A 23,523-nucleotide genomic window follows, 5' to 3' on the forward strand; every position below is an offset into this window, starting at 1 on the left:
TTGAGTGTCGAAAAGTAGTTTTCTAAGACTGCTTTAAAGAGTGGTTATCATCATATCAATTAGAGAAGGTGAGGAATGGAAGACTGTTTTTAAGACTAAAGAGGGTTTGTAGAATGGTTGGTTATGCCTTTTGGTTTAATTAATGCACCTCACACTTTCATGAGGTTAATGAATGAAGTATTTGCGTAAGTTTGTGATTTTGTACAAGGATGGTATCTTGATTCTCAATAACAGTAAGGAAGAACACTTGTTGCATCTGAGGCAACTATTGCAGAAATTGAAAGAAAAGTTGTTGATTAATATTAAGAAATGTTATTTCATGAAGGAAGAGATAGTAAATATTGGATTCATGAATTCAGTTGAAGGTTTAAAGATGGATTCTAAAAAGGTAAACGCAATTTTGGAAAGGTCTACTCCAAAAAGTGTTGGAGAAGTCAGATCATTTCATGATTATCTATTTTTTATTGAAAGCTTATCAGAAATTTTAGTTCAGTTAGTAATCTTATGACAAAGACTATTAGAGGTGATTGAAAGTATTTCAGATGGACACATGGAGCAAACTAGAGTTTTGATTTTATTGAAGAAAGTTTCTGAATGCTCAGTATTGGTTTTATCAGACATCAACAAGGTACTTCAAGTGGATTGTGATGCAAGTGGGACTACAATTGGAGTTGTGTTAAATCAAGAAGGTAGACTTGTTGCTTTATAAAGTGAAAAGTGGAATGATGCAAGAGGAAATATTCGGTCTATGATCAAGAGTTCTTTTTCATAGTTCAAGCCTTGAAGAAGTGGAGTTTGTGTTGTTACAATATTTGAATAGTCAAGGGAAATTGAATCAAATACAGATGAGATGGGTTGAGTTCTTGCAGAGTTATACTTTTGTGTTAAAACATAAAAGTGGGTAGTCAAATATGTTGATGCTTGGTAGCTTCAATCGGATAAACTTACAAATATGTATAATTATATATGAGATATAATTTATGTGTGTTCATGAGATATGAATTTATTATTATATGAGAGAAATTAATATAATAATGATATATATATGATTAAATTTGTTATATTAGTTATCTAATAACGAATAGACATGTCCCATGAAGGGACATGTCTCTTCATGGCTTATTTTCATTAAAAATTAGAGATCGTTGTTATTTAGAACACATACCAAAACCGGCAGTGCTTAGTACATTTGTAACGATCCTCCAAAATCAACATGGTATCAAAGCCAACTGCAAATGTAACAAAGAAAAATAAAGAGGTTGATAAACCTTACAATGTTTCCTTTGTTATGCATTGGGCATTAATATTTTCATTGAATGAAGTAGTCAAGGATGTTAAAACCTTTATTGATGCAGAATCAGGTTATTCCAAATGGCAATTATTCGCAGAGAAAGACATCAACACAGGGATAGCTATATTAGAAGTTAGTGTTCCGACAATAGTATCATCAAGATCCCACATTGTTGATAAGACAAGGGTGTTGTCAAACATGTGGATCAGGATCGGGGGGAAGGATTGGACATCAGTTTTACCTTACTCTATTTACAAGAACTCAGTGCCCAACTGCCACAAAATATATAAGTTGGACTTTGTGCTGACTGTACATTGGCTCACTATAAACAAAGGACGACAACCCTTACCACCCATCCACAAGAGGTACGTGGTTGAAAAAAGGCCCATAGTAGCATCGTGGGTCCCATGTCAATAGAGAAGACTTACTATCGACTAAGGAAGGTCTGCAAAAGGTACAATGTTGACCATTTAAATTAAACGTCAAACTCTCCAACATCAACATGTTGGGGTCCACTGAAAGTAAATTAAGACAATGAAAGAAAGGAAGGAGCATCAAAAAGAAACCAGCATGCTCAAATGTTTGGGTGCCACATCGATAAGATGGGACCCACCATTAGATACGTCTAGAGATCCATTTTGGCCACCGAGTTAAGCATTTCTTTTTCTGTGGGCACGGTCCAGCTCAGGTTACCCTACTGGTGCACCAAAATAGTTTCCATGATGGGGTGATTTCTTTTCAATTCAATTTCTTGTAGAATTGAGTTAATGGGTAACAATGATAATATAAAGGGGTAGTTATATCTGCGAGAAATTGGATAAAGATTTTTCGGCCCGATCAGGGCGCAAGGCTACTAGTTGATCAGACTGATTAGAAAGTGGGTACAGGAACTACAAATGGAGTATTAAAACCAATGGTATGTTTGTGATTTAATAGGATGGGCAAAACCATTTAAAAGTACAAATGTCCCACGAAGTGCATGCACATGATCATCGATGCAGGTAACAACACATATTCAAGAGGTATGTTCATAAATGTTTTCTTATTTAACTTGAACATAATTATGATGTGCTAAATAGTCCAAGGTAATTATATGTATTTTTTAATTCCTTGCATCATTAACATATTATGGTAGATATTTGATAGTGTAAGGAAATGATGACATATTAATTCAAAACGATATTTAATAATTTATAATGTTTAATAAATAAAAAGAGATACACTATGGGAGTATGAAAGGTAAAGATTGAGTATTATGTTATCTTATATTTTTATTGGAAATATAAAAATAAAGAGTTATGTTAAAATTATTTATGTTATTGTTAGTAATAAGCATGAGTTAAATTACTAACATCCTAAATAATGTTAAAATTCTTTTTTTATAAGATCTATTTGCCTTGATCTTTCCCTCCAAGAATGTTCTTGCAGGAAAAAGAGGGAGTCTAGCACTTCTTCAAAGGTAAAAGAGCTCAAAAGATTCATGTTCAGAGGGAGTTTGACACATCTGTCTAAAGGAGTGAATAAAGGATATGTCTCATTTGATCCTTGAAGATCTTGATCATATCAAAATCAGAGGGAGTTTTGACTTCTTGTAAACTTTTGGTATCATGTGTATGATTGCATAATTTAATGGGTCTACCCCCTATGTAGATCATGAGGAAGTGACGACTTCCAAATGATTATCACTTGTATTAGTAGAAGTTATTGAAAAGTGATGATCTTACAATAACTTAATTTTCTATTATGATGGATATCTTACGATGTCTATGCAAATCATGATAGATTGTAATTTGCATGGTGGATGTTTATATGGTACGCATTATGAGAATGAGTGTGCACATACCTTATAAACATTTTGAGTACTTGGTGAATATCATGTGTTGATATTTTGGAAGACCAATACTCATGATATTAAATGTGATGTCAAAATGGCGAATATCATATGCTGATATTTTGCAAACCATTATCTTAATCAAGAACATGGTGAATATCATTTGTTGATGTTTTGCAGGCCATTATTCAGAGTATTTGGCGAATATCATGTGTTGCTATTTTAGAAGATCAATACTCATGATATCAAATGTGATATCAAAATGTTAGATATCTTCTGCTCAAAGATATTCTTATATTACATTGAGACAATATGTGGTCTTGCATTTATCCTCCCTAGCTAAGAGGAAGTGTTTATGTTTGGTAGCTACAATCGGATAAACTTACAAAATATATAATTATATGAGATATAATTTGTGTGTGTGTGTTCATGAGACATAAGTTTATTATTATATGAGAGAAATCAATATAATAATAATAATAATAATATGTACATATGATTAAATTTGTTATATTAGTTATCTAATTAATGAATAGACATTGTCTCTTCATGGCTTATTTTCATTATAAATAAGAGATCGCTGTCATTTGGAAAGCACATACCAAAAGCAGTAGTGCTTAGTACATTTGCAGCAATCCTCCAAAATCAACAAAATAGAGTTGTTTCTGCATTGAGTATAAGAAGGAATTCGCTGAAGTGCATGGGTTTGATGAATAGAAGACCTTGTATGAGACAAATCCTGACTTTGCAGAAGCATGGAAGGCTTGCAAGGAACCTAGTATAGCTGACTGAGGCAAGTGGTTGGATTATTCCATTCAAGATGATATGTTGTTCAAAGGAGTTCAGTTGTGATACTTAGAGGATCAATGAAGGATAATCTGATAAAGGGGAAACATAGTGGAGGAGTTGTAGGACACTTTGGCATTGACAAGACAATAAGTTTGGTGAGTTGGAAGTATTATTGTTCACCAATTTCTGAGGATGTCAAGAAATTTGTTCAAAGTTGTAGAATTTGTCAAGTTGCTAAGGGTAGTAGTCAGGATGTGGGTCTTTATTACACCATTGCCTATACCTAGTAGACATTGGGAGGATATTAGCATGGATTTTGGTTTGAGATTACTAAAGACACAAAGAGATAATAATTCTATAACTGTAGTGGTGGATAGATTTTCTAAAATGTCACATTTTATTCCTTGTAAGAAGTCATAAAATGCAATACCTGTAGCTGACTTTTTCTTTAAGGAGATTGTAAGATTATATAGACAACTGAATAGTATACTTTCAAACATGGATAGAAATTTTGTAGGATACTTCTAGAAAACACTTTGGAGGAAGCTTAACACTTATATAAATCAGTGAATTGCTCGAGTTATGAATTTTTCTCTCTCGAGTGGTGTGTTCTTATATGTTCTTGGACCTAATTGTGGAATTTGGATTTGCAAGGGAGATCTACGACTTCAGATCTTTGGTGGCACATCTAGCTATGTTCTTGGATCGTCCAAGGACCTAAATCTAGAATTGCAAGCTTTCAAATAGTTTATGTCTTGAGTTCCTTATGATTTGGGATTGGACCTATTTGTTGCAATATGTTCCTCCTTCTTGTGGAATGTTATGGATCTATCTTGAAGCCGCCCTGCATGTCACAATGCCTATATATGTAATGTAATAGTTCCCTAGAGTCGTACCCAATAAGAAGTTCATTAGATCAAGGATAGGTATCATTAGAATTGGGTCTAAGGTCTTTGATCAAAGATTGTAATCAAGAAGGTATGTTGTAGCCTAGCATGTATGAGGGCATGTGTGTTACCAATTGAATGCAATTAGATTTCCTATTGAATATAGGTGGATCTAGCCTATTTCTCCCTATTCCTTCTTGTTGTTTTCTTTGTGTTTACTCTTGTTGCACACTTGAATTGATCTCACTGAGGTCTCTTCATTCGTGGTTGCATCAACATCAAATCTTAGGCCATTTTATATAGTTTAAGCCATAAAGATCAAAATTGTGTATTTTCCCTTCTAAAGATTTACCAAGGGTATAGAATATCAAATATACTTGCCCTTGTGTACAATATCCCCTTTTGTGAATGCCCCAGCTTTTGCCAAAAAAACACAATCCCAAGCCAAGTAAGGAATAAAATAGAATTAGAGATATCATTTTACCAATTTAATTGTTGAACAAGATATCTCGGTTGAGATCCTATGATCACATTAGGCAATCATTAAAATATTCAACACATAAAACCAATTATTACTACTAGGGTTAGAGAACATATATTCATAATCATCTTAATCGTGTAAAATATACAATTTCTTATTTGGGTTCAATCATAACAGCCTAGATAAGGGAAAGTGATAGGATGCCCAAAGCAACTCTCTACCCTAGGCTCAAGATGGTTATACCAATCCTCCTAACTTCATGTAGCCTTTTACCATCCATCTTTCATAAGGCGATGAGCCTAGCAAAGACATTTGTATCGACTCTCCCCACTTGTGCCACCTTATTCACCATCTATTATTGAGATCCCACTAAATCCATTCCAATAGTCAACCTTCGTTGAGGTAAGTGGGGATCACAATAAGGTGTCTAAGTCCTCCTTACCTTCTAAGCCCATGGTCAAGGCACTTAGTACACCTTCTTGATGACATGGAACTATTTGTCACCATCATGAGGTGGCGTACTTAAAAGGTGGCGTACTTAAAAGAGAACCTCATAGAAATTTCTTCCTTGTACTCCTTTCTAAACCTTATGGTTGGTTGCACTAAATTGGCAGGCAGATTGGAAATCAAATAATTCCACATAATTGTCAATGTAGAATTATTAAGGATTATCCATCAAATATATTATTATAGAATACATTATAGCCCATATATCAAAGAATACATAACACATACATATTTATAGATATCCAATTGAACAATAATGCTACAACCTGCCACAAATAATTGTTTAGGGGGGGGGGGAATGGAGGCCAATGAACTTAATAATAAAAGCTATGTGAGATGAATCCATTAACCAACCATTCACACACTAATTCAATACAAGAGAAAAAAGGGCCTCTAAACACAACTCTCAATATAACCTAAGTTAGATTAACAAAACCCAAAGGGATGAAGGAATGTCAGTACTAAACCCAAATTATATCAAGGAAGTACACAAGCAAGTCCTCTTTCATGCTATGTTGATTAACTTAAGATTTGCAACATGAATATAAAATTACCTAATTGATTTGATTACAAGTATAAGATTGATATAGGCATTAAATATATGCAATCAACCTAATTAATATATGGAAATAGGTCTATGCTAAAAGGTGAAATGAATTATGGACTTACCTTGAAATGTGTTAGAAAAGATGCCCTTTTGCTCTGAAAATCACAGATCTGAAATTGCGACTAAATTTCTAATTACAGATCTGCGATCACAACAAAAAAACCCAAAAACCTTGTTTTTCTCAGACCTCCAGGAACAAACAGGTCAGCTTGGTGGTAAAGTGTTCGAACACTTTATAGGAAGATGGGCATGTTCCCGTAACATTGTAACAAACTCAACCCAACTTCCTAAGAAAGGTTTTGTTGTGTGGTTTTCACACCATTGCCCCATTGCAAATGGGGACCCCCTCTTTTCGTTTTAGCAAGTAGGAGTCATTGTCTTAGGCGGTTTTGGCTGGCAACATTTTAAGGTCTCCAAGTCTGTGGTGAGTTTGAGCAAATTTTGCCTAGGGTTTATGTGAGCATTTTGATGCCACTTAGAGGAATTTTTGTAACCTGAGTCCAAGTGAAGAGTGAGATTTTTGTCTGAGAGAGACTGAGAGAGAAGGGTTTGCGTGTTTGACAAAGTTTGTGAAAGATGTCCCTCTTGGGGAAATTTCACATCTTTGGAAATTTTTGTACCTCCCCATTTCTCCCAGAGATCTCAAGACTCCCCCTTTGGGCAAAATTAAGTGAAAACGCTTTATGAGGCTTTTATTCAGTGGCAAATAGAGCATTGAAATATTAATGTGATAAGGGGAAGTTGATAATTTTCCAAAGAATTTCCCTCCTAGGGAAAATCTGCATCTTCGGAAATTTCCTCACATTGAGTCTCCCAAGTTTGCTGCCCCTAAGGCATTAGAAGATCGATTTATGGCATGAGGCCAACACCATAATCAAGAAAAGAGCAAGGAATTGTTGGATATTTGCTCACAAAATAGATGGTAAACAGCAATAAGAAAGAAAACCACAAAGGATACAACACAGACACATAAAAACCCTAGGAAAACCCTTCTAGAATGAAGGGAAAAACCAAGTCACACCACAAACGATCATTTTATTGATAATAAAAATTCAAATGTACAATGTCTTTTGCTTGATGTGATACATATAACATATAGAGAGACTCTTCACATTACAACCGAAGGTCTCTTAAATTTCCCAAAACATGAGTCTTTGAATTTTCATGCCTTAGCGCATGTTGAATGACATGTCTTAATATTTAATATTACAATTTATCATAAATGTCCTTTTCAGTTGAAGGTGACTATAACAGTATTAACACCTAGATATAAAGATCTTTATCACAGCTACATTCTCCAACAGGAATCACCAAGGAACGCTCAAATATGGAAATTTTAAGGATAGCAACAACTAGGGAAATTTTGCATCTTCAGAAATTTTCCCAACCATCATTTTGTGTTAATTGCCAAAACCATCCTACACCTCTCCTAACCAATTAAAAAAATATCAAGAGGGAGTGACAAAAGTTAGAAATATAAAATTAATATTATAATTAATGGTTTTGGATTGTGATGAGATTAATATTTTCCTTGACTTTGCGAAATGGCTGGTTTTGAAGTGGGATGAATCTTGTCTATTGACGTGATTTTTTTTCAAAAAAAAAAGATTTGCAAGCTTAATGCTTTTCTCCTTTACTCTGCAAGGTGAAATCCAGAAGGGGAAGGGCTGAATTTAAATTCATTCTAGGAAAATCTTGGAATATCATAGCGTTGTTGGTGCACATGCCCTCCATCGTCATGCCAACGAGAAGTAGAAGCCTGAGGGCAAGATGATGATCAAGGCCACAAGACTTCAAGAGGATACTACAAGGAGATGGCTCAAGCCCGAGGACTCAAGTAATAGCGAAAAATTCATGGTCAAGCTATCAGCCCACAAAGTCAGATTGAAGTCGAGAAAATTCAAGAAAGCACAGAAGATCCAGCTACATGAGGACATATTCAAGGAAAATCAAGGGAGATCAAGTTCACAAGTTCACGAAGATGCAAGTGACTCAAGTTAATTCCATGAGGAAATTCCAAAGGATGATGAGGTGGCAATTATTTGCCTCCTCCAATTAGAAAATGTCAATTGCAAGCATAGTCAATTACAAAATGCCAAGTGTCCTATTTTCTCATTGGCTATCAAAATCATTGTAATTTTCTTATTGTCCCATGAGTTGGTACCTTCATGTAATTGGTTGTAAATTTGGCAACCCTAATTAGGGTTTGTAGGAAGAAATCTCAGCCATCTTGGCCTTTCATTGTAATTGAACTACTATAAAATGCCAAGGCCTTCTCATTTGCGATTCATTACATCTAGTAAAGTCCAAGTCATCCATGATTCTTCTCATTCCTAGTTATAGGTAGAATTGGTAGTAGAAGTTTAAGTTTAATTTAAAGCGGAAGGGTTGGAAATCAAACTACATTTTCATTACATGTTGTAAAGCCAAATCTCTAGAAGTGCAAGAGTTGATATCCATTGAATGAATAGCGTAAGTCCCTTTGTGATTACCAACATATCACATTATAAAACTGAGTGAAGTCCACAATTAAGAAGGAACCTTGAAGTCATTTCATGATCTTACTTTGCAAGCTTAACATGAGAGATGACCTTATATCAAGAGAGGATTGAGTGTTTGGTGTTTCTCCTCGAAACATGAAGTATTTAATTCTGCATGTTGTAATGGAACAGAACTCACATCAACAGGTCTCCATGAGAAGTTTTTGGATCTATAACAAAAGTTTGGATAACCTGCTCTTGCACATAATAAAATTTCATTTTTGTTTTTGGTTGATGAGGGCTTGCCTTGGTCAAGCCCTAGATTGAGGAATCAACCTTGAAATTGAGATGTCAAACATGAAAGGAAGCAAGGCAAGTGTGAATATTCACCTTGCTTGATGCCCTTGTCAACAAGGATTTTGCAATGCTTGTGTGTTGTCAATGTTGAATTTATAATGAAGGATGTTGGAAATCTCAACAATAGCAATGGATCTATCAAAACCACATCAAGGAGTCATGGATGTAAGTGTGCATCAATGAAAAAAGATGAATGCCACAATGTAGATCTCCTCCCTTAATAGTCAACAAAATGCTAAATCTTGAAAAAGAAATGCTTACAAAGGATCCTTGAATCCTTGAAAACACCTTGAATGCTTGAAATGTCTTAGGAAATATGCTAGTTTGAGTGTCCTCGCGCATGTAATGATGCCTTGTGATGTGAAAATGAGGTGCTTAGGCTTCCATTTATACTAGTTTTCGGGCTTGAAAACAAAGCAAGCCAACAAGGTCACCCAATTTTGAAAATTAACTCCCCAAGACAAAACTAGCCTCAAGACACAAACTCCTTGGGGAATAGGTCAGCCCTATTCCAAACTAGATAGACTTTTTGGGAATAGGTCGACTATGGCCAACCTATTCCAAAGTTTTCCCGAAGGAGGAGAGCCCTGAGGTCTTGGAAATTGCACTAACAGAACTAGAAAAGACAAAATTAAATGGGTGAAATAGTTGATTGAGCACAAATCCATGATGGTCCATAAGATCACTAAAGGAAGGAGCTAAAGGTCTTAAATGATGGGTGCTTCGATTTTAAGATGGTACAACAATGATTTATTGATCTAATTGCTTATGTGTGTGTGTGAAATATCTATACATACATACATAGGTCGCTCTGCTCTTATAGGTGCTTATGCTTGGGGAATAGGTCAACTTGTGCTGACCTATTCCAGAGTTATCTCGAAGGAGGAGAGCCCCAAGGTCTTTGAAATTGTGCTAGCGGAACTGGAAAAGAGGAAATTTAAAGGGAGAAAGAGTTGATTGAACACAAATCTATCCATGGTCCATAAAGTCACTAAAGGAAGGGCGCTAAAAGGTCTCAAATGATGGGTGCTTCCATTTTAAGATGGTACAACAATGATTTACTGATCTAATTGCTTGTGCGTGTGTCATATCTATACATACATAAGTCACTCTGCTCTTATAGGTGCTTATGTTTGATCGATTTTATATTCTTTACAACTGAATAATCCTTTTTTTGTGCCGGTTGCCTGTCATTCTCCCACCGCAGTCTTTCCTATTTAATCTTATGGAGAAGGGCTTCTTTAGAAGATTAATGTCCCTTTTGGAGTAGACACAACCCTTCATAAGTTGCAAACCTTCATAATCTCCATAATAATCTTTTCTTTGTTTTCCTACTAATCACATTCGAATTGATGTCATATCCAGTGACCACTGCCTTTGATCATTTCTATGCTGGTCAGCCAAGTATATATAGTATATTCTTGAACATGTCACCCAGCATATAAATGTAATAAATTTGATTTAAGTTTCCCAAATAATTTGTCAGCCCTAAAGGAATGTTGACTGGGATATTTTTGTCTTTTCATGAGTCAGCTGTGTTTAACCTGTTATTAGTTTCACTCGAGTGTTGGTATTAAAAATACTTCAGAAGCTGTAAATCAGTTTGAGGGACATGAAATTGTGACATCTTCAACTCTAGATTAACAATGAGTTGAAAGTCCATCTTCAGTTCAACATTGAGTGCTTTAACAATGTGCATTAACAGGGATATACTTTGACGGTTTGACCATCATCACATATGAATACCACACCACCATTTTGGAACCTTATTGAATAGACAGCTTTTGGTGTTTGCCCATGTCACAGTATCTAAATTTGCACATTCAAAAACTAAATTTTGTATCTACAGATGATGTGCCACTGAAAAACTCCAGCTCCCCTTCATTTTCTGCCCAGAAATAATTCAGAAATAGAAATTTCGTAGAAATGCACTGGATACTTCAACAAACATTTCCACTGGGATTTCTCGTTTTGCAGCCCTCGTTTTGCAGGGCTAGCTACCAAAAGAACAAAAGAAAGTTTAATTCAAAAGCTCAATCATCACAAACTCTAGAAATAAAGAGAGGTAAAAAAAAGTTTTGCATTGTAGCTCCTGCTGCTCTTCTTAGTATTGAAACATATGATGGCAAAAATTTTAAGCTAGACCTGATTACCCAATATTTAAGAATGTTTTGAATTGTACATATATATTTCTAACGCTCTAATCAATTCATTGGCTGACATTACTCATCTCTACTTGAATAAAGTTTTGACTTTTGAGGTGTTAATCCCTTATGTTTAATTCAACGTGATAATCCATCCTACCCTCTGACTGGAATTATAACAACTTTTATCTCGCGATCCTATGCTCTGACTGGAATTTCATTGTTTTCTATTCTTATCTTATTTACAAAACCAGTGATTCTGAGAAACGTGTTAGAAAATCCTAAAGCTTCCATGTTTCACTTAACATACCATAAATGTTTTCCAATGCTTTACAATAAGAATCTATATATCTCAATCATATTTGAGAACAATAAGTATATTGATCAGTTAGTAGTTGACAATGAAAAACAGTAGTCAAATATTGAACTGCAGAATAGATAGCACATGAAATGCACACATGACAGAAGCAGCAATAACACAAGATGTGAAATGACGAGTGTTAGCCAAAAAGGGAAAGACATCTACAGAAAAATCAAATAGTGCAAGTTACCAATTACAGAGCCAAAAAGTCATTGATAGGGTTTGCAGAGAAATACAAGCAAAACCAAATTTCAAGCTTGTGAATGCATGCAATAATGGGATTGCTTAATTCTCAAGTACCTTTGACTTCATGTTTAGTTTTTATGAAAATGAATAAATGGGCATTCCTGCAACAAAGGTATGCCATGATATCACACAGACAAAAAAACTATATCTGACACAGAATTATTAATCATAAATAAATTTATTGTCATCAGGTATATAGAGCAATTAAGAACTTGGATTCAATTACCCGAAGGAGTCTGAGCATTAGATTATACGTTGTCCTAATTGATTTCTCTATATGAGACTCTGGCACAGATGAGCAGAATTTTAACAAAATCAATTCTCTGTGACAGATATGAGAAATTTAACAAAATGAGTCTGAGAGAATGTACAATTATAAGTCAATAAAGATGATTTCATATAACTAGGCACGGGTATCCAACCCTGCTGTGCCAAGATGATAAAGATTTTATAACTGATAGCAACATTTGGGTAAAAATGGAAGTGACTTTTTTGCAAATGGTGGAGACTGTTCTTCTACGAACAAGGATGCAATAATATCCAAAATTTACTTGAAAAAGCCAGTTGCAAAAACCCAATGCAAATTATGAAGAAACCCAAATGGTTGCACCAAAATTTAAGAAAGTCTTATATAAAAACCAACCCAAATATTCAAAGTTTGCATCACCATCCAAATCAAGAGCAGGGATGCTTATATTGAAGTTTTACTTAGTATAACCACATGAGATAATCTGTGAGGGATGCATACAACAAGCAATCTAAATAGATTATTAAAATGTACAATTTAAAAATTCTATCTTCAATCAGTACACACCAATAGCCAAATTCTACTTCACTAAACAACTCAGGATACAACCATTACTATCTGTTGGTGAACGGATTTGTCTTTTAAATTAAAGAAAAAGAATGAAAGATTCTATGCCCAAGCTCATAAGACAAATACAATTTTCCAACAATTGAGGAATTTTCACATTCACAATTCCCCTTTGAATTTTGGTAAGGTTCAGCTTCCTTATTAGATTTTCAATCAAAACCACCTTTCAAAAGAAGATTACTTTTAACCCAAAAGTAATTAGGTTTCCCATCTATTCTTGGATAGGGGGAACAATCTAATTAATAACTATATAATAAAAACAGAGGCATACAAAAGAGAGAACACACAGTTTCTCTGTCAATCACATTCCAGAAAATAAATGAACTTGATAGATAGTCGCCACAAGAAAAGAAATATCCAGCACACAAGGAATCTCCACAATTCAATACTAAATCAATAATGAGCGAATTGAAAGCATACATCTTTGAACATTCAACCATTTCCTTTAAAAGAACAATACTGTTCAGATATGATACTGGAAAAAGTTAGAAAAATTTGCATAATCGTAAAATTTCAGATAAAATGGTCACAACATGATATCCATCAAAAACTGCCCACCCTTGGGACTACTAAGTTTCAAACTTAAATAGCAAGCTATCGGAGAATCTCCCTAAGAACCCGATTCTCAAATATTTAGAAGTAGTTATGAAAACCAGCATTAAAATAGGGTACACAGACCCAGAGTTTAACTTTTAAAAACCATAACTATAAAGTCTTTTTAGAAATTAAACAGAAAGCATTAAACATCAGCTGATTTGTCAAGCGGTTTCTTCCTCTTCCTCATCCTCAGCATCTTCAGCATCTCCTTGCCCATGCACCAGCTTCCACGTCCTAAACACATTCATGAATTCAGTCATGGCGGTCGTGTTTCGATTCTTGATGCTTTGAAGACGGTTTTCCCAGATGTCCCTATCCAGATTCATTTTGCTTACAGTGTTTAGGTAACTCGGTAGTCACAGGGTGCATGTTCCAGACATCACTTCACTTTTGGCCACTTTGGAGAAGTCGAATGATGTGAGATCAATTTTGTCTTTTACAGACTTCATACATTCTTCATGTTGCTTGACCATTGTCTCTATATCAAAGCCTCCTTCTTTAAGGGGATTAGGCAAAGGTGAACCAATAGATTGGAAGTCCCTGCCTACCTACTCCAATAATGCCTTGAAATCCCTTTCACATGATTGTATTCTTGAAATGGCGAAAGTATACTTGGACACCCTCCAGACTATGTTTTTCATCAGAACCTGAATTAGACCTGCGTCTACATGTTGCAACGGGTCTTCCTGGAGAAATTTTTTTGGTCCGAACTCTTCTACTTCCACTAACTAAGACACCATGGCTTATAGTTTTTCAACTTCTGTTTTCCATGTCCCGAATTGAACACGGGATTCGTCAAGAGCAATCTTGGCCAAGGAAACAATCTCATGCAAATTTCGCATGAGTTTGGCAACTTGACTTGTTACTAGGCTAATATAATGGGATATTGCAAACGACATCATTTTTCCTTTTTTCAAATCTTCTAACAGCTGCTGATTTTCAAGGGCACTGGAATCAAAGGCAGTTTGTGACCGATCCCCGAGAACCAAGCTTTGTCCCTTCAATGAATTTATGTATTCAGCCATTGCATTATTTTCAGATTTTAGCCTTTTCTTCTCAATTCCATCTTTTTGTGATTGCAGCACAATTTTTTTTGTGGATGCCTCTACCTAGTGCTCTTTTGTCTCACGGTTGATTACCCCTAAGTCTGTACATGTAACTTCAAAGTTACTCAAGTCCGGTTTGTCAACTCCCCCTTTTTGGTTATAGGTGGCTACTTTGGCTATGCTCCTCCCAGTCGCACTGACAAAGGTTATTCTAGCTGTGCTTTTGGTTCTTTTGGGTTTGGGAGTCTTATTAGTGTATTTACGCACAATATCATCAACAAGGAAAGAAATTGGAACCAGACTCCTTTTTCTATTCACCGAGGCCACAAGCTAATTAGGAGTGACAGCATCCCATTGTGATTCAGCAACCCTTTCCGAAGTGGCTACTGTCTGCATTCTTGGAGGAGATGAACCCATGGTCATTTGAACTCTTTGGCTATTATTGATGAGTTCTCTGCCTTGATCTTTGTCTTGTTCGTTGTCAACTTGGACAACTTGGTGAGGGCTTGCTGGCGTCAACATTTTAGCCTTCCTATTGGAACGAGTTTTCTGCACAAGGGGAGGGTTGTGAACCTTTTTCTCAGAAATTCTTGATGACCTTCTACTACCTACAATGAGGAGCCCAACATTAGAAACAAAATCAACCTTGACATTAGCATGGGTGCCCTTTTTCAATTTCAACCAAGACTTCGTCTTTTTAATCACATTTGTTGTTTTTTCAAGGATATCATCTTCCTCCTTAGAATCCCAATCTACAACAAGGTTTACAAGTTCAATTTCTTGGGAAGCTGAAATGTCGGTCCCATCTTCTTCTATGTCTGTAATATCTATACCCAACTTCAATTGAAAAAGAATAATTTGGGGAATGGTAAACCTGAATAGCCCTCTTCTTTTCACTTCTAATTCGTCTGTACAATCTTCCCGGAAATCTTCCACAATGGGTACATGTGTAGTTTTCACCTAAGTATCAAACAAGCTATGAATGATCCCTTTGTTGTCAAAGTTTGGCCTAGCTTGATAAGCACCAAAACCAAATTTAACCAAGTCAAAACTTATACATTTTGCATCTTCCATGCTTCCACATGTTAATTTGCCTAGCTTAAGTGGGAAAATGATATCGCAGGCTTCTTCGGCTAAGAATTTATTTATGATAGGGACTAATTGTTGCGCTACTTCCGCCAAGATGAAACAATCAAAGGCAAATCTAGGAAGACACATAGGTTCTTCATCAGAACCTCCTACTCTCAAATAAGTGAAACTTGGGAATTGGATATATAAGCTACCGAAAGATTGGATGAGTCTTTGAGACTTAAGTGAAAATCTATGTTGCAAAGAACTTTTCATCTCAAAACACAATTTCCCAAAGAACATCATTAACCTTTCTAAAATCATCTAAGACTTTATCTTTATGTAACAAAGGGCAATAACTGTATATGGTGATATCCTCAGTCCAAGGTTCACGTGGCAAATGTTGTAAATCCTAAGTGGCAGCTAACATGTACATTAAATAAGAGGACATGAAGAAATCCTTCTTCAAATTTAAAGCACCTTTCAACTAATCTCTAAGAGAACTAGCAATTAATTCTGCCCAATCTAGAAATTGCAAACCTGTTAACACAATTTGAATGTAGAAGTACATCCAATTTTCAAAAATAGAGACATCAGGGGAACCACAAATTCTGTGTAAAAGAACCTTTATGTCTTGGACCTGAGCAGTCATTAGGCTTTTCTTCAAAATTTTAGGCAACATCGAACCACCCTTATAGAAGATTCTATCCAACTTCTTGTTATGACATTCTTATAATCACTTGCCTTCTTAGAAAATCTAGCTGCAAATAAAGTCGAGGTAAGATTAGCAAATTGTTGCTCTTCCAAGTGAAACAAGCTAGACATGGTCTCTCTATTCACATTTAACAATACACTTCCATCTTTCTTCAATATATTTCCTTTAGACACATTGTACATATGTATGCATTCCTGAATTAACTCTGGGCAAGGATAAGCTGGAGGAAAAGTGGAAGCCATGAGCAAGTTTGTGTCTAACACTTTATTGGAAAAAGGTTGGGCCAGCCTTTCACACAATCTTTCTGAAACCCCTCCCAAATCAACCCCTAACAAGTTTGTATCAGCAATTATGGGGGGCCTACATTGCAGACTACAAGTGTTTCCAAAGGTATGTAATGTAGACTTCATGATTTTAGGAGCTCTATTTTGAATGCAAAAGCAAGGAAACACCCACAAATATGATTCACCCCACAAGCGAGAGGAAAAAATAGCCAAAAGATGGAAGGATTACCTGTAGGGCGACAACCGTATCAACTATAAAAGAAGGCTAGTTTTCTTCGTTTTTCTCCTGCGACTGCTTGTTTTGAGCAAAAAAAGAAACTTAAAGTCTTTCTTTTTAAACTAGAAAACTTTCCTTTAAATGCATTTTGAAAAGGAGGACATGATCATTAATTGCGTAGAGGACGGAAGTAATTTTTTGGCATGTCGTGAAGGAAAGATGACAGGGCAGAATAGGTATTGGCATTAAATTAGGAGGCCAGTACTTTAAATGATTACCCTTCTGTACACGGGCCAAATCTTTGTTTTCGCACCCTTAAATCAAAATTTTGGCACAATCATTAATGACAATTTTACTTAGACCATTAATTGCCTGTACTCACTCTTCAGATCATGATGTCACCTACAGCCATGTTAATCATGATGAGGCAACCAGTTGTTGCGTGTCTCATGTGCCACGTGCACGTGCGGCATGTCAAGTAGGCCCTCCAAGGAAAGTTGTTTTGAGGAATGAAAGAAACATTGAACTCGTGAACTAGTTCCTTTGGTACAAAAGGTTCAACACAGCTTAGTGTTCTTTGAAGTTGGTACAAGGGGTACAAAAGGTTCAAGGAGTACAAGAAAACTTATCTATTATACCAAGACACCTTCCGAACCGCAACAAGATGATGTTTTCAAATAAATTTGCTTTTGGTTAGAGCTGGCTACAAAGGAGGACTTGGTCAACAATTTAGCTTGAGGAGAAGGTGGGTCAAAAACAAAGTTGAATAAATATGGAAATTTTAGTACAACTTCATTTTCGAGTATAACAATTCACAGAACCAATGGTTCAAACTAAAAACGTGAAAACAAGAGTGAACCAAAAATAGAGTAAAAATGGCAACTTTGAAAAACATGAACTAACACTATCCTACACCTGATTTGGTAACGCAAACATTCTACCCAAGTACACAGATGAGACATTATTAAGATTTTACCATTTGCATGAGTAACATAATTAATTCTGCAATTAGGCGTAATTCCCACTACATATAGTTTTCTTGTATCTATCTTTGCAAGTGAACTTTGAGCTTCAGCACTTCAGTAAGTGTAGGCTAGCATTTCAACCTAAGCCTTACCACTTACCAGCTTAAGATCGGAATTAGCTCAAACTATGAAGTGTATCTTAGATAGCTCCAATCCCAATATTTCTGGTTATGTAAATTATAAAGTCAATTATCTTAGAGATCAATGATACATGTAAATTGGGGGTCACCCCGTAGTGCAACGGCATAACATGGCATTGCAAGCCGCGTTAATGTGGTTTGGTCCTGTCTTCAAATCTCCGCCCTACCTTGGTTGTTCATGGATCTTTCACAGTGGTCCTTCACTCGTTGACTATTGGTTTGGTGGTGTTCTGCTCTCACCAGTTGTTTTGCTTACGCTACCCCCATGTTCGTGCTTGGTTCATCTGTCCTCACTATCGATTATTTACCTAGAGTTCCATACAGCTTCTTCCATGTGTCTGCTCAGCTACCGCTCAATTCTGCCAACACTTGGTCCACTAGGAGAGATAAGGAGGTTTCGTGCTTGGAGGGATAAGGAGGTATTGCGCTGGAGAGATATGGTGGTTTTGCACTTGGAGGGATAAGGAGGTATTGCACGTTGTGTTTGGCTGGTTGGTTTAGTCTCTGGATTGATACGCATCATGTGTTGTATGTGAATTTCACCATGAGGATGGGGTCCCCCCAATGTGACCCCAATTACATGCAATCAATAAAAATACCCAATGTTACCGATCAAAAAAAAATGATACATGTAAATTGGTTTTCAAAAAGATTTACTGATTTTCAAGCTTAGCTTCATACAAAAAGCTGAAAAAATCAAACTTTGTTAGGTCCAGATGTGCGTTGGGTGTCATAATGTAATGCTCCACGAAACAATGCAATTCAGCTTTTCAGACAGCAATGAAGTGCTCCGGTACTTCTTTGGGAGATTAAGAATACCATTGGAAATTCGCAAATATATCCAGATAACGGAATACATCCTTATAAGAAACACTTTTTTTATTAGTTCCTGGCCTTGGCAGAATTTCTCCTGAACTAAAAAACCTCCTAATGAGAACAAAGATGCTTGCTAAATAAATTATTCAAGTTTTGTGCATGACGAAGCTCATATTATGCACAGAAACAGCATTCAAAACATAAAATGTGTTATACCCATTCTGACATAAATTTACTAATAAATAATAATAAAATTAAAATATAAAAATAAATAAATAATAATACAATATAATTAAAATTTTGTGAACTCTAGATTAGAGACAAAATTGACAGAATCTATTTTCTATAACTTTATATGTTCAATGCCAATATTTATTAATGTCTAACTATAGTCAAACATTACCCAACAGTTAATTCAATTTCTGGCAAATCAGGAAAGTATTATCAATGAGCCTGACTTAACAGACCAAAAAGAGGATTGTTGATTATCCCTCAGCATGAAGGATTTAACTTAATGGGAAGCTACTGAATCTATGACGACATAACTTAGGATGAGCACGGACAAATTAAGACCAATTCCTCTGCTGTCTTCAGTAAAAACAGTTGTCCTCCATCACCAACAAAGGGTCAAAGTATTCAAGAATATCACAATCTAATAGAGAACCAAGTATCAGAAAAGTGATAGCCGGCACAATAGTCAAACTGCTGAATGTGACAAGAAGACTACATATCTACGATAAGTAATGACAACAAACATAAATCAGCAACAGAATTATAATCATCAGTTACCAAGTATTCGATTAACGCTTAGTTACTGATTCAGGTGCGGATGCGGATGCAAGAATCGAGATGCGCAGATGTACAATAACAATTAGGGGGCATGCGGAAGCATTTGGATGCATTCACACACGCGCGCGCGCACATACACACACACACACATATATAAAAGTCATAAAAAATATGTTTTTCTGGGCCTGGGCATGTGGAGGCATCTCTGCGCATCTGGGTACCTAGGAGGCGCATCTGGCAAGCACCCATAGGACACCCACCTCCGGATCTGCTCCAGCACACATTTAGATCCGAATCCAAAACAGGAAGCGTAAATCAGTAACTAAGGATTTTGGGAGAGATCATTAATTGAAGTCTGTGTTTGATTATGATAAAAAGGATGTTTAAGAGACCGGTGATTAGTATTAAGGATTACCAAAGGACATAAGGGCACATCCTCTACAACATGGCTTTTCAATCAAGATTGCATGTATAAGAACATTGAAGTCATTCATTCAAGAATCATGGAATAGGACATGAGGAAATAAAAAATTATTAAAAGATCTTGGTGCTAATCAGATGGATAATGCTCATGAAAGAAAGGTTGTGAGTTCTTATTAATAAATGTGTTCATAAAAGGAGATGCATCATACTATTTGCTAGCAGCAATCAATAAATTCAAATTGATATTGATAAATATTATATTAGTATACTGTTAGGAATTAATAGGCATATATATATATATATATATGAGAGTTACAGATCAATTATATTATACAAGTATATATAATAATATATATACACGCAAAGACCTATTATAGTAATAAGATTGGATATAGACGTGTTGATGTTACATATAGATAAACTGACATGATTAAATGAATTAATAATTATTATTTATAAGTACCCCAGCTTAAATTATTGTACTTATTTCATGCAATGTAGAGTTTGAATTAAATATGTAAAAATTATGTCTATCCTATCACGGGACATTACAATCCAAACCCCAATTCAGAAATTTAGGATAAATTAAGGTCGGTCCCAACAGGTGACATTACATTGAATTGGTAATTATATATCCAGAGGCTAGAAAGAGCTCCCATTGATGACACCGAAATACTCATAATAGGCATAATGTTCCAGACTCTTATAGCAGGCATGGGCTTCTGGTTTAAACTGTGTACGAATTTTTGCTCACAATTTTTAAACACACTCAATCGTCTATCATCAGGAAGACGATCCACTGTGATAGCTTGACCCTTAGTTTCATAAAAAGATTTACTTTGAAAACCATTTCCCTCCCATGAAGGGCGGCAATAGTTGACATTAATTTTCACCAGCCCATTAGATGGAATGCATAAAATTCTGGTTTTAACAGTGGAAGAACTTTTTTAGACGTTCAGAACACACTCAGTGGTCCATCATCGGGAAGAGTCCACTTTGATAGCTTGCTCCTCAGTTTCATAAAACGTTGTGATTTGAAAACCAGTTCCCTCCCATGAAGGGCCGAAATAGTTAACATCAATTATGAATTATCCACAGTCCATTAACTAGGGGGGAGAGAGAGGAGGAGGGTGATAGCATATTGACTAGAGGCTTGCACTCCAAAGCCCATTTCCAGATTGGCTTCTAAATATGGCTTTCATTAAAAAACAATTCCAAGACCTTTACGATCAATTCAAATCATATGGGTCATTGCTTATTTTAACCTAAATACCAGCAGCTGAAGAAATTGTGTCCCAATTGCCCTAAAATACGAAGTAGACGTCACAAAAAACCAAAATCCTATTCACAAGTAAAAACAAAAGACATTACATAGCAAAAAGACACTGCATAGTTTTAATTACGGACTTCTTTGGATTGGCGTAGTCTATCAGAATCGCGTTGTTTGGCATGGTACCCAAATCCTTGTCCCCAAGAATCAACAACGGTCATTTTGTGACACAGAAACAATGCCAAGTTATTCATATGGATCAATTTTTAATTGCTATGAAAGCGGGATTGAGAACTTTATTCGCTACAGTACTAACCTTTTTAAAATTCCGAAGCTTCAAATGGCAGGCAGCTCTGTTGCTGTGCAATGCAATTTTGTGAGCATTGAGTTTGGCGAGCTCAAGGGCCTCTGAATAGAGCTGCAGTGCTTCCTCGTGATTTCCCTCCCTATATTTCTGATGGGCTCTCTCTATTTTGCTCATTCTGGATTTGCACTATCAAACGGACCCAACAAAAATCCAATGATTGAAATAGAGGATACATTTATTAGCGACGATTTCAATCCATTGTTGGCAATCCGTTTGCCTTCACATTAGCTAGCAGCGGAGATCGGCCCATGCAATGTTTATCTCTTAACCCGCTCTTTCGCGAACCGCGGTTGCACGGCCGGTAGTTAATGACCACTTGAATTAAATCGCGGACGAGGACAACCCTTTTACTCCGGAGGGAAGATCAAACACGGTTGTATAGGCCGTTTAGAACATTGTGAATAAATTTATTAATAAATCTTTAACAAATTTTTTGTTTGAATAATGAATTCTGAAAATTTATTTTACTAATTGGCAATTATTATGTATATGTATATGTATTTTTATATTATTTATTTATTATATATTTGTATTGATTTAGAACTCTTTTAAAAATAATTTTGTGAAGTTTTAAAAAAATTTAATTATTTATGTATGTATATTATTTTTATGGGAATGGGCAAAGACTGATCAATAATTATTTGTTGAAATTAGTTATTATTGTTTATTAAGTTTAGATGGATACTAACCTAAGGCTTTTTAGATGAGAGGCTCACAATTTACCTTTGTGTTCTATATTTTTGCCTAGATTTTTGCATATATTACTCATTTATAAATTTTTAATTATATATTCTTAATAAAAAATTCTAAGTGTTTGTATATTATTAATATATGAACTTAGAAAAGGGTTCATGAACAGTCAAGTTGGTGTGAAGGCAAGTAGTTAGGTGTAGTGTTAGGTTAATGATCTTGGTGCTTTGTATCAACTTTGGTTCAATTCTCACCTCATCCTCACAAACCCTTTGGTGTCTTATGACAAACCCTTTGTATTTTCCAAGAGAAGAATGGCACTGAGAATCATTTTAAAATCTTTGAGCTATGGCATTAGGGTTTTGGTTCCCACTTCTAGTGCTAGGGTGAATGTTGAGCCTTCTCTCCAACATTGTCAGTTTTGTTAGAAATTTGATATTCTAGACACAATGGTGGAGGCAAAGATAATCTCTACTCTACATGCAACAATAGGGCATTTGAGGATTTTGAACTGGTTATTCCTCCCATAAAACAAGAAAAACCCAGTGTGGGAAAAAGAAAATCTATTCATCACTACACAAGATGGGTGAGGCAAGAAATAATGTGGCAATCATTGGGGAGGTTTTGGGCGCAAATGGTAGGGTATTGCACAAGGTGAAGAGGAATGTCATTATTTCCCAAGGAGTTGCATCAATGTTGGATGTGAATGCTAAAAAGGCAAGGGTTGCGGTTGGCCAAACTTACAACTTACTGGAAAGTACCAATAACGGGAAAACACTAATGGGATTCCCTTAAATTCCCCATCTATACGGTGATTTTTTAGTGGCAAATCTTCACCAATTGGCTATTCTGTATCTTTGGGAAATCGTAATTTGGCTAATAAAACCTACATATGGGGTCAACCACGTCGCCAAGATATTAAATAATTTGGGTCCAAATCCCAAGCTAATCGCTCATTAGTTTGCACATAATTGGTCCCAAATCCCGATTCAATCACCAATGTAATCTACATTTAGCCTACAATTATTTTTAAAATTTTGCCAGCCTTTCCCTAATGTTTTCTTATTGGACAATGTTATTTCGCCCTTAAAATAAAATAATATTTTCCCTTGGGTTGAGCATCGCCTATGATTTTACTGACATGTGTCTCCAACTACCTTCATTTAGCCAACTATTTTGGTCTTTGGGATAGGTGTCCTAATTTCGGGAACATTTAGACTT

The 23,523-nt window shown here is 35.7% G+C and overlaps 1 protein-coding gene across 1 annotated transcript in view; it reads right to left on the reverse strand.

Moving 5' to 3' along the window:
* LOC149528941 (Tetratricopeptide repeat (TPR)-like superfamily protein) overlaps positions 1–21,997 on the reverse strand; it is a 39,520-nt gene extending 17,523 nt beyond the window's left edge. Inside the window, exon 1 of the mRNA XM_089809165.1 lies at positions 21,562–21,997. Within this exon, the coding sequence (XP_089665291.1) occupies positions 21,562–21,726 (165 nt within the window). The 5' untranslated portion in view covers positions 21,727–21,997. The remainder of the gene's footprint in view (positions 1–21,561) is intronic.
* Between the last annotated feature and the right edge of the window lie 1,526 nt (positions 21,998–23,523).

The sequence above is a fragment of the Cupressus sempervirens genome, chromosome 11 (genome assembly GCF_028749045.1).
Source record: "Cupressus sempervirens isolate cs-2001-9-10 chromosome 11, ASM2874904v1, whole genome shotgun sequence".
Classification (NCBI taxonomy): domain Eukaryota; kingdom Viridiplantae; phylum Streptophyta; class Pinopsida; order Cupressales; family Cupressaceae; genus Cupressus; species Cupressus sempervirens.